At 41.1% G+C, this 12,063-nt stretch overlaps 2 protein-coding genes across 3 annotated transcripts; both read left to right on the forward strand.

Moving 5' to 3' along the window:
- Positions 1-50: 50 nt before the first annotated feature.
- odad4 (outer dynein arm docking complex subunit 4) lies at positions 51-3,739 on the forward strand. 2 transcript variants are annotated; one of them, XM_044051176.1, is made up of 11 exons: positions 51-253; positions 820-951; positions 1,039-1,186; positions 1,294-1,355; positions 1,495-1,645; positions 1,745-1,969; positions 2,043-2,250; positions 2,328-2,414; positions 2,498-2,694; positions 3,352-3,452; positions 3,543-3,739. In XM_044051176.1, exons 1-11 carry the CDS (start codon positions 128-130, stop codon positions 3,576-3,578), a joined length of 1,473 nt encoding a protein of 490 aa, XP_043907111.1. In that variant the 5' UTR covers positions 51-127; the 3' UTR covers positions 3,579-3,739. The 2 variants fall into 2 exon arrangements, with proteins under 2 accessions (XP_043907111.1, XP_043907110.1); XM_044051175.1 differs by having other exon boundaries at positions 1,495-1,969.
- A 1,963-nt stretch (positions 3,740-5,702) lies between these two features.
- LOC122785682 (2',3'-cyclic nucleotide 3' phosphodiesterase) lies at positions 5,703-10,923 on the forward strand. Its single transcript, XM_044051587.1, has 4 exons — positions 5,703-5,830; positions 7,746-9,251; positions 9,381-9,508; positions 9,607-10,923. Exons 2-4 carry the CDS (start codon positions 7,784-7,786, stop codon positions 10,054-10,056), a joined length of 2,046 nt encoding a protein of 681 aa, XP_043907522.1. The 5' UTR covers positions 5,703-5,830; positions 7,746-7,783; the 3' UTR covers positions 10,057-10,923.
- Positions 10,924-12,063: the final 1,140 nt, after the last annotated feature.

Consider the following 12,063-nt stretch of genomic DNA (forward strand, 5'->3'; position numbering starts at 1 on the left):
AAAACAGGCAGCAGGGGGCACTGTTGCCCTACTCTAGTTTGTTGGGTGTGGTTGCTAGGATACCGGGGATGTTGACGTGTTCACGAACCTTAAATTGTATGTAAGCCTTATTTTAAAGTGTGTAAAGATGTCCCACACAGATGGAGACCGCAGTGGACAGAAGTCAAAGGGCGTATTCTCCACTTTAGTGGCCGACGGGAGTTGGCTGTTCCTCAAAGGAGAGTATAAGAAGGCCATAGAGAGCTTCACAGCGGTGAGTGTGAGCAACCCAGTTACCCACGGGACATGACTTGTTATACTGACTCACTGGTTCCCATACTTTCTGCATGGCAACGTTTGGCAGAAAAAAATAAATGTAGAACAAAACAGCGAGTTCTGTATTGTATGTATTGCTGTTTCTGTTAAATGTCTTCTGTATTTCTGTTTAACGAACCCCCCTGAAAATTAGATGGTACGTCTCAAGGGGGCTATCCTTACATTAAAATATATAAAATAAATATAAATAAATATATATGTGTTTTCATGTCACTTTAATGAGTGATTAAGACATTTGATGAAAATATGATGATGTATTGTTGGAAACAACCATTTCTGTCACCTTTTGGGACACCTATCTACACTATTTGGACAAAAGTATTGGGACACCTGGCCATTGCACCAACAGGGACTGTACTTTAATATGGAGTTAGTCCCCCATCTGGCCTCAGTGTTTTCCTCCATGTTATTGCATCCCTGAAGCTCATCACCCTGTGGTGAAAACCATTTGCAGAGGGTTTCCAGTGGAAGTTTTCAATAACTAGTACGGACGTCTTTGTTTAGGCACTGACTTTAAAGCCTGACGAGAAGAGCTGCTATGTCGGCCGGTCCAAATGTTACCTGAAGATGGGGCAACCTGAAAATGCCCTAAGAGATGCTGAAGCTTCACTCAAACAAGACAAGACATTTTTTGAGGTGAACCGAGTGAACAAATTAATCTTAAACAGCTGTTTTGTGAACCCTGTATTGCAAAATGTGTCTTTATTTTGTCTTTTTTTTCAGGGATTGTACCAGAAGGCAGAGGCTTTATACTACATGGGAGAATTTGAGTTTGCGCTGGTGTTTTACCACAGAGGACAAAAGCTACGTCCTCAAGAGTTTAGACTGGGTATCCAAAAAGCACAGGAGGCCATAGAAAACTCTGTTGGCAGTGAGTAATTCAACACTGTTCTGCAATTTATATTGTAATTTCAACATGTGAATGTTCTCTTCGCACCTCAGGTTTAAAATATAAATCATTTCTTTGTCATCTCACAGGCCCGTCCTCTGTAAAACTGGAGATTAAGGGAGACCTATCATTTCTCCAAAAAGATGAGGAAGTGAGTAAAATAAAACATAAATCAATAAATAAAATTTGTTACTATGTTCTCAACAGTTTTCTATATGTTATTTTCAACCTCAGCTTCCCTCTTACAGAAAAATGCTATGTTTTCTTATTGAATGGCTGTTTTTGTACAGAGGGCACAGCCAATTACTGCTATTCAGCAACTGACGGCTGACAATAAACAGCAGACTCAAAAGACGCCTAAGAATAAGAAGACGACCAAACAGCTGCTTGGAGAGTTTTACAGTGACAAGATTTATCTGGAGAACCTGCTGAAAGATGACGGTACTGTGTCCTTTGACATAAATATATCTGTGCATTGTTTTTTTTGTTATTGTTTGAAATGTTATGATGAAATAGAGATTGACTCAGATTTGGAATCAGACTTGGTAAAAGGCAAAACAAAGGGAGGGGAACGCCTGCAGGACGTCATTCAGAGTTGCCTGACATATCTCGACACTTGCACTGAGCTGCTGGTCCAGGAGAAACCTATCAGTGTGCGGCAAAGGGACCAAAAGACAGAGCAACAAAGAGGTAGAAAATCCCGTTCCAGTGCTGCGTCTGATCCTGCTCATTTTCTGATGAAGAGCCTGGATGACATTGATGCAGGTGAGTTCAGTTTCTGGCTGAACCTGTAGATTGGTGCTTTTCAAAAATGTTAAATGTATGTTTGTTGGTTTAGAACTTACCTCTGGAAATGCAGAAGGTAGTCTCAAGAAGGCACAAGACGTCATGAAGATGGTACAGAGATGGTCAGAGAAAGATGTGCCAGATAAAAAAGAAGTGTTGGGCAGCCTGCACAGCTGCATAGGGAACGCTTTGATGGACCTGGGTGAAATGGACAAAGCCTTAGACCATCATGAGAAAGACTTGGAGTTGGCTAAACAGTGGTGAGAATCAGAGGGCATTTGCACAAAAGGAGTGAGAGCATCACATCAAATGAAATCGTATCATTTCTTATCAACAGCAACCACTCAGAAGCAAAGTCCAGGGCACTGGACAACATTGGCAGAGTCTACGCACACACTGGAAAATTCACACAGGCCATTGAGTTGTAAGTCAATAATGAATGTTCCCTGGCAAGTGTCAAATATCTGATCAAGCAACAGATTTTCTTCTCTGTGTGTTGACAAACAGCTGGGAAAAGAAGATTCCGCTGCTACGTGGTGGTTTGGAGAAGACCTGGTTATTTCACGAGATTGGTTGGTGTTACCTGGAGCTTCATCGCTACGAAGAAGCTCGAGACTCTGGCCTCCGTTCTCTTGCCGCGGCCGATGACATTTGTGATGAGAAATGGCAGATGAATGCCAACGTGTTGGTGGCACAATCGCAAAGTAACTCTCTCTCTCTTTGCTTTTATATTTAAAGATGCAGTGCGTAACTTCAGGTGATTTTTGTTGTCGTTTGTTCTTGTACAGAAACATTTGTGTGCTTTGTCCTTCATCTGAAATCGGGGGCCGCACAGGGACGAAGCATTTGTCCCCCCGAGGCGTTGCATGACCGGGGTTTTTTAGCAGTAGAATTTACTTTCTACTGCACTTTACTTTTGTAGGCGTTTTGTTGTTGTTTTCAGTCACACTCCTCCACATCACTTCCTGTGTGCAGCAGGAGAATATCAGTAACCCTGGACTGTCATGATAATCAGGCCGCCTGGATTTAGCAGGAGGTGCTGTGCCAATCTCAGCTGACTCTGGGGGAAAGGCGGGGTCACACCCTGGACAGATCGCCAGTCCATAGTTTGGGAATTTTCCAGATATCACAAACAGTCCAGGAGTTACATTAATGAGATGCACGCATGGCAAATCCTGTCAGCGACTTGTGGGGCTGGAACCTTTAATTATCATTGTGTGAACGCACTTGATTTTTAATGTAATGGACATTTATTTATGTTTTTAGGTTACGTACGACAGTTTCTATTGCAGTACTGCATTAGTACGTGTTATCAATGACCTGATTTTTAATTCAAAATGTCCCCGTTTCTTTAATGTCAGTGAAACTTGGACACTATGAATTCTGCGTTGACAGCTTTGAAAGAGCCTTGTCATATGCCGCTCTACAAGAAGACGACTCTGCCACGGAGGCCATTCGGAAGGTTTGCACTCTCCCGTCACTTGTTTATCACTTTAGACACATTTACAGATGTTTTGTTATGACTTGTGAAAGTTGTCGTTCTTACTGTCAGGCTCTTGGTGAAGCGAAACAACACCTATCACAATGAAGACGTTTCCGGTCGAGCCTGATCCACCTTGAAAAGAAGAGTCATCTCTACAGAAAATCATCATCAATCATAGAGATGTATGTATGATTTAATTGAGAGCCATAGAAACAGTTTTTTGACATTCAGCAGATGTATTTGAGTTGAAGAATGTTTTCATTAAAAAAAAAAAACACTTGTGACACAGTTTCTGTTCACTGGCCTCGAAGCACGCGGTGCAGGCATGCAAATTTATCAAAGGTTAAAACACAAGTGTTTCAACACAAATATGAGCCAGACACTGGTGCGACGGGTTGGTACATGTAACCTGTGAAGGTCAAATCAGGAGCAATGGCCTCAAGTTATGAAAAAGGTCCCATGTGCAAAAACGTATAATGTTATCTGAGAAATAATATGGGGAAGTAGTTTAAATCACCTTCATTCTGTTCTTGAAGTTTCCCAGGGAAGTGAAATTAGTACAATCGCTTTCAAAAAAGTGCATGGGTACTCTATACAGTCTTCACTTTTTTCATTTTTTTTATTTGATTTTACCAGGCTAAACATTAAGAACTGACTTATTTACATAGGAAAGATGGAGAAAACTAACACATTCAACAAACACATAAAACAGTAACACACAAAGGAAGTTTTTAGAAACAGAAACCGTATCAAATTGTGGTGAAACATTTACAAGTGTCATTAAGAATTGCCTTTAGACGGCCTTTAAAGGCTGAAACAGAGATAAAAGCGTCCAGTTTTAGTGGGTTTTTTTGTAATAAGTTCCAGTAATTTGATGCAGCAAATGAAAAGGACAGTTGTCCAAAGCAACACTTGGCTTTTGTGGATGTGTAGTGTGATACAGTGTGAAGACTGTGTGTTATACACTGTTGCTGATACAGGATGAAGTAGCTTAAATACACTCACACACACACAAGCTCAGGGAACTTCCCCATATCACTCTTATTTATATATTACCGGGCATACATGGTGTCATTTACATGAAGATAACTATTGCCCTCAAGGCTCACACGCACACACATACTGAGTAGAAAGTATAATTGCTAGTAACAATAATAATAATAATAATAATTACAACTGAGTCTTTAATTATGAAGGATTGAAGGATTCATTGTCTGAGTAATAACAATGTCGGAGACATGCATTCCTGACATTTGTTTGGAACCAAATTCTAACAAATAAGAATAAATTTAATACACTGTGGGTATTTAAAGAGCACATGTGCATGATCCCAACAAAGATGCAGCAGCACGTCCACTCTGTTGTCTTATTGCTCAACAGGCCTGTGTTTGGGTGAGCACTTGTTTGTCGGAATAGTCCGCACCACACCCTAAAACTTTGAGCAATTAATGCATAACAGTGCTACTTTCTATTTGAATAATTTGGTTATAGTCCTCTTCATAATGCAAACTCTTCAGTCACCCTCTTCCATATTACGTTTGCATGTATGCAAAGCTAACTTATATCCTTGAGTCAACAGTGATAGTGAAGTGAGGTTCACACTGGCTGTGTGTGTGTGTGCAGGTCTCGTAACAATAAACTGAGTGTCTTTTGGGTTAATAATAAAAAACGAATACATTTGATGACGACTTTGAAAGACCAGTTCAAAATGTTTCACCATTCTCCTGACATTTTGTTATTATAATCAACAGATTCATGGATAATTAAACTGCGTGTTAGGTGTAAACAAGACAAGCACATTTAAATAAATGATGGAATAAATGAGGAAGATGTGTAAAAGAAAGAATAAAGAAGTAGGGAGTAAACATTAGAGTTAGGGATTAGGGTCAAATGTCAAATTGCTTTTTTTTAAATTTTGTTTCAAATAAATAAATACATAAGTACGTTTGATTTTTTTTTCAGAATTCATAAATTCTAAAAAATTTAAAATTAAAACAATAAATAAATATGTGGCCATGACCACCCTCCTCCATATTTTTAAAAAATAATAAGAATAAGAATAATGATAATAAAAATAATAAGAATAAGTCACTATATCCCTCCTCCGCAAATAAAACAAATATAAATAATAAAAAATAAAAAATCCCCAGTGGTGCCATCCCTCCGCTCTTCAGGGGCGTGACCGTGGCTCCGCCTTAGTTGCGCGTTCCCGGGAGTTTTCGTTTGTGTCCGCCACCTTGAAGAGAGCAGCGCGCGCGTGTCCGTGCCCAGGGTTTGCCTTGTCATTGCATTCAGGCAGAAACGCGTGGTCAGCGGCTCCACAGACACACACACACATAGCCTCTGCACTGCAACCGGTAAGTTGGCACCTCCGCAAACAAAAGCCCGCCGTGAACTATTAAATTGAACTCGTCTTTGTTTTAATGTTCATATTCTTAAGACTGTTTCACTAAGTAATTTCAGTCACACACAGCGACTTATTTGTGCCCGTTTATCACTAAACTAGTTCAGACGTGGCGCTATTGTAGCTCCTTTGAACCAAAGCTGGTCGCTGCCAGGCTAATAATTGTTTTTGTCTGGCTTCTGCTGCTGGTGTGTTGGTGCACGCTGCCACTCCCCGCCTGACCACATTGTGCGTTTGGTAAAACACAGTGTTCAAACTCTATCGAATTTCTTCCCCTTTTTATATCAAATTTACCCGCAGCTATTGACGCGTAAACGATAAAAAAAGAGGTTCCCTTTTGTTGAATTTAACATGTTCATGTCGGGTTCAAACTTCCTTACAACAAAAGACAACGGGCGTCTGGCTGGTGGCGCATTTACATTTTTGCTGATATAAACGAATTAAATGAAGTTTAATGTTCATTATGTCCTCCTCATGTCGCAGGTCTGCTCTGTGTGTGCAGCTGCCTTTAAACACTTGAGGCCATGTTTCGTTTTCACGACCACATCAGGCTGAGTTTTGAAGCTTCTTCCCCCTTGTGTCTCATGACAGGATGAGGTTTCATCATCACACATCTGTTAGTTTAATCCTGCGTTAGTTAACCAATCATGCCACCTCCTCTCTGGGCAGAATATAATCCTGCCACACGACGACGGAGGAGCTCGCTACTGCTCTGTGACACAACCCCACGTTTTCTTAACTGCCCTTTGTTTATGATTGCTGTCCAGGTTTAGCCCTGTTGGTGATTAAACGTCAGATTTCAATAGATATGTAAACAGTTATGCTTGTTCTTGTTTTCCTCTTTTAATTTGGTCCTTGTTTGCTTAATAACATAATTAGAATGTGATTGTTCTATCAGCATTGTCTCCCACCCATCCCATATTCTGTGATATCAGCTACTTTAAACTGAATACATTTGCTTTTTGTTGAAGAAAAAATACTTTAGAGAGAGGCTGAACAATTAATCGAAAGCCTTTTTTAGCCTTTTGTCAAAGTATAATTTTAGATGAATTACCATCTTGCCCAATACACATATTCTACAGACTGAAGGGAACATCTTTGTTTCTCACAGATCTGCACAAATCACACTAATCGTTTTAAATATGTTTTTTGAATGAAAATAAGAATAATGATGTAATATGATATCGCAAATCATACCGCAATCACAATAATTGTAATTAGATTTTTTCTTCAAACTCTTTCAGTCCTACTTTAGAGGATATGATTTTTAGGTTTGCAAACTCAATTTTCTACATTTTATAGACCATACAACTGACGAATGAACTGAATAATTGATGAGGAAAAAGCAATTGTTTGTTTCAACCCTAATGTTGAGTGACTTCCATTATGACCACAGTCATGACAAACCTGGTCTAGTCTGCAGTGCATGCAGCGTAATTGTCTTGTTACTGACACAGCGATCAGCAGAATGACTGACTATTATAAAATGTATGATTGTTTATCATTAATATTTGGAAGGGTCAAATGGTGCAAGGTACCTTTTTATCAAACTCCATTTTAGAGAAAAATAAAAATCCTATCTTTACTAAATGGGTGTATTAATGATGTCCTTCAGCTTTAGAATAGTATTCAAAAATTCCATTCCCCAAATTTATTTTAAATTTGTACTTTAACAACTTACCAGTAGAAACGTTTAAGCAGCTTAAAAGTCAGCAAACTTGTTTTAATTCTTTAAAGAACACTCAGATCAATTGTTTCAGTCCCTCTTCAAGGTGAAGTGTTGATGCTTGTACGTCGTAGGTAGGTTTTATGAATTCATTGGGTTGATAAAACACTGTTTGTTTTTTTTGTTTTATCATGCGTTTAAGGTACATGGTGGTGAATAAAAGGAGACTTTAAGGCAGACATGGATACAGAAACTAGTGGAGAGGTTTTGGATGCGTCAGAAACTCCACAGCCAGAGGAGACTAAAATGGAAAGAGAGGTTGAATCAAAGGTGGAGACACCAGAGGAATCCACTGAGCCTGAGAAGCCACCAGCTGCTGCTGAAGAGACTGAGCAGCTGGCGGTAAACGGTCATGATACAGAAGTCGTAAACTTTGAAAGAACAGAAGTAGCGATTGTGACGGAAAATGTTACTTCATCTGAGGAGAAGGCAGATGGTGACAGTGTGCCGAAAGACCAATCTGACATCGAGGTGGTGCCTGCTGTGGTCGCAACTTCACAACCAGATGAGTCGGCTGAAAAGATCTCTGACCCAGTTGCTGCATTAGCCACAGAATCAGAAAACATCACGCTTGAACAGCAGCCTGTGCCAGAGAACAACCCAGAAGCTCTGTCTGTGCAAATGCCTCTGGCAGAGAGTGCCCCTGTACCAGAGCCAGAGAAATTGGCAGAATCAGTTCCAGAAGCTGAAATACAACAGCAGACTTTACCTGAACCAGTCGCAATGGAACAACCAGTAGATATGCAACCACCAGGCCCAGAGGAGAACTTGCCAGAACAAGTGGAGGCTAAAGTAGAAGAGCAGCCTGCAGAAGAAACTACTAAAGTGGAGGAGGCAGAAAAGAATGTCGCAGCTGAGCCTACAAGTGAGGGGCAAGAGGAAAAGCCAGCAGAGACGGTTCAAGTACCAGAGGTTTCATCAGAAAATCCAACAGAGGAGAAATCAGTTGAGTCTGAGACTGTGAAAGGAGCTGAGGCGGCTGTGGCAGCAGAAGTTGTTGAAACTGAGAAGAAAGAAACTGACCTTGAAAAGGAAGAAGACGTTGTCCCTGCATCTGGTTCTCTGTCCTTTGCCCTGCTGGAACGAGAGCAGACCAAAGAAACCCTGCGCACTTCTCGTACTCTTGTTGTTCTCCGTGGTCTTCCAGGAAGTGGTAAAAGTTTTTTGGCTCGTGCCATAGCCGATGCCTACAAAGACCACTGCTCTGTCATCTGTGCTGATGACCATGGTGTGAAGCCAGAGAATGCAGAACCATCTGCGGATGGATACAAGGCTCTGGATGAGGCTGTGGTCACCTGCTGCAGTGCGGGAACAGCTTCCCCCTTGCTGATAGTTGTGGATGACATCAACCACAGCCAGGATCGTCTGGCCCGCCTGGGAGAGATTGCTCAGGAACACCAACTTGTTGCCATCTTTTTAGAACCAAAAACAACATGGAGCAGAGATGCAGGTCAGCTGAGCAAGAAGACCAGGCGAGGACTCGAGGAGGCCACACTTGAAGCCATGAAAAGTCCCTTTGAGGAAATGTCCATTCCTCTGTTCTTTGGCTGGTTTCTTCTGTCTGTCCAGGAAAAGGTTAAGTGCACCTCAATGGACTTCCTTAAAACGCTGGACACCTTGGAGATCTTCAAGAAACACATGACTGATTGTGAGTGATATATTTTTTTAAATTGTTATATTTATTACAAAGTCAAATGCGTCATTGCGAAATATTAAATCCAGCAGATTAAGGTGTCATCTTGACAAGAATGCAGCTGAACTTTTGTTTTATTTACAGTCACTGATAAACCTGAGAACGAGGTGGATCTAGAGCAGTACTTCAAAGACAAAGGAGTCCTCCATTGCACTACAAAATTTTGCGACTATGGTAAAGCCAAGGGTGCCAAAGAGTACGCACAGAACACAGTAAGAAGCTGCCGTTTTTTGCTAATGAGATCTGATGGCAACATACATTATCTTTGTCATATTATTAATCTTAATCCTTTTTTCTTTCATTCCTCTAGGCTGTGAAAGATTTCTATGGTTCAACCTTTGAGCTGTCACTGACCGCTCTCTTTGTCACACCACGTACTGTTGGTGCCAAGGTGTCCCTCACTGAAGAGCAGCTTCTGCTGTGGCCAGCTGATGCCGAGTCTTCAGTCCCCGCTGCCGCTTCCTTGCCTCTTGGAAGCCGCGCCCACATTACGCTGGGGTGTGCAGAGGGTGTCGAGCCAGTTCAAACGGGCCTGGATCTGCTCGACATCTCGATCCTGCAGCACGAAGGCCAGAAAGGGGAGCAGGTCGAGATGGAGCTTGGTCAGCTCACTTATTTCGGTGACGGAAGGTGGTTCCTGAGCCTCACCGAGCCCATCTTTGTCCCAGCCTGCTTCTCCAGCTTCTATATGCGCAAGGAGTCCGAGTCGGCCAAAAAGGAATCTGAGAAGAAAAAGAAGCAAAAGTGTGCCATACTGTAAATGGAAAACGAGAACGAAAGAATTACAAGGCTTTCTCTGTGCAAGGTGTTTGTGTTTGTGCAGTGTTTGGGGATTTAGCAATAGCCACCCTAAAACCACAAGCTATGTGCCTTTTCTATTGATTTGCACCACAACCCACGATGCCTTCAGTCTCGGTCGGCTTGTTGTTGGTGTTCACAATCTTGTTTTCACATATCACTGCCAGATTTGCGGTACCTGGCTTTTTTGCTGAGGACTTGTTAGCATCAGTCTTAGGTAGAATAGGCTCCTCTCACATTTCCACAGTGATCCACAGCTGATTTCCTCTTCTATTAATGTCAGTGTTTCTCAGTATTCAGACGTGAATAATACTTCCATTGCATGCATTCCAGGTTAATTGTAGCATCATAAAAACATTGTCTGGTGTTTTCTTTTGGCTTAGATGAACGTTACAAAAGAACCTATTCTATACCCATGCACGTGTGAGTGCGTGTGTAGCCTAGGAAGGAATTGTTACCGTAGCATAGGGTCCAAAGTGTATCCGAGTGAATGTCGTTCATTGAGGTTCTTCCTTGTAAAACCATTGCACTTTGTGTAGTTTTGAAAGGCAGTCTGCAGGTGAATTTTGGCATCTGTATCAACAGCTTGCACTTAGTATTTATCAAATGCTGCGAAACTAAGTCCATGTTTTGCAATCTTTTCTACTGCGCAAGACTACACCATCGATCCCTTTTTATCCTTCTTCGAACAGCACTTATTGTACTGCATTTCAGCCTGTGTTGTCTGTGACCTTTTGAAGGGCAACTCCTACTTTTGTGTAGCTCCTGTGAATCACTATTTTTGCACTTGTTTTGTAAAACTTAATAAAAAAGAACATGCTTTGCTCCAGTTCTTGTTAATGCACTTTTATGTCACGGTGTGTGGGCAGTATCTAGGACTGTGTTATCTGCACATGGTAATTCTCTCACAGCATGCACTTGTAGTTGATACAAGACACCAGCAGAGGGCACTTGTCCTTCACTAGTAAAAACAAAATGACAGTAAGTCTTTGTGGTAAGGTTGTTCTCTACAAACTTTACCACACACACACACACCCTTGTTGACTGTCAAACACTGTACCACAGGCTGGGTTATACAGTTTGTCTGAGCTCCCGCCTGTTTGTCTTTGCCCAACAATCCTGCACAGTAAACCTGCAAGATCAGGTGCTTGGCTTTAATCATTAATATTTGCTTAAAGGAATTCAAACACCATCTATGTATTGTGTTTGTACACATTACACGAAGCATATCATTCTGGTATCTGAGGGCCTTTTTTTGGGGACAGTAATATGTGTTAGTGTGAAAAAGAACAGGCGATACCCTGTTTTATTTGATATACTATGCACGACAACAAAAAATCACAATGTCAAACATTTAAAAAAATAAAAATGGTGCAGGAAGAGGCAGAAATTCCATTGCAGTTATTTGAAGCTTCCACTTAAATTCCACTGAAGTACACAAAAGACAGTGTGCCGAGACTACACCGATTACAAAACAGTCACATGATGGCTTTGTTCAGTTCAAGTGCACAGGACATTTAAATGGAACGTATCCCTAATTTACAGTATTTGATTTTTTACACTTGTGCTTTTCCTGCTGTGACAGGTTCATGAGAAATGCCAATAGTTATTGTATCTTGTTTGGTTCTGGGTTCTTTATATTTTACGTTATTATGCTATACATATTATTTATACCTTCTATTCTAAAAAAAAAATGTGGTTTTATATATCATCATAAATTAATAATCTCGATGTAAAAGACGTGGGTTTAATCTCTGCATCCTCTGAAGTACATATAGGCCAAGGCCAGGTGAAAGAGCAGAGTTTACAGAGTCCCACATGTCTCACAGATCACCTCAGAGTTGGTGAGTTGGTCGTGTGCATGATCTAGTGGTTGTATCATTGGCTGCTTGACAGATAAGGAACAATGTCAACCAATCAGCATCAAGAGGTGGACAATTGTCCTGTCTTCTCATGGAGTGGTGTGTGA

The sequence above is a fragment of the Solea senegalensis genome, linkage group LG19 (assembly GCF_019176455.1).
Source record: "Solea senegalensis isolate Sse05_10M linkage group LG19, IFAPA_SoseM_1, whole genome shotgun sequence".
Classification (NCBI taxonomy): domain Eukaryota; kingdom Metazoa; phylum Chordata; class Actinopteri; order Pleuronectiformes; family Soleidae; genus Solea; species Solea senegalensis.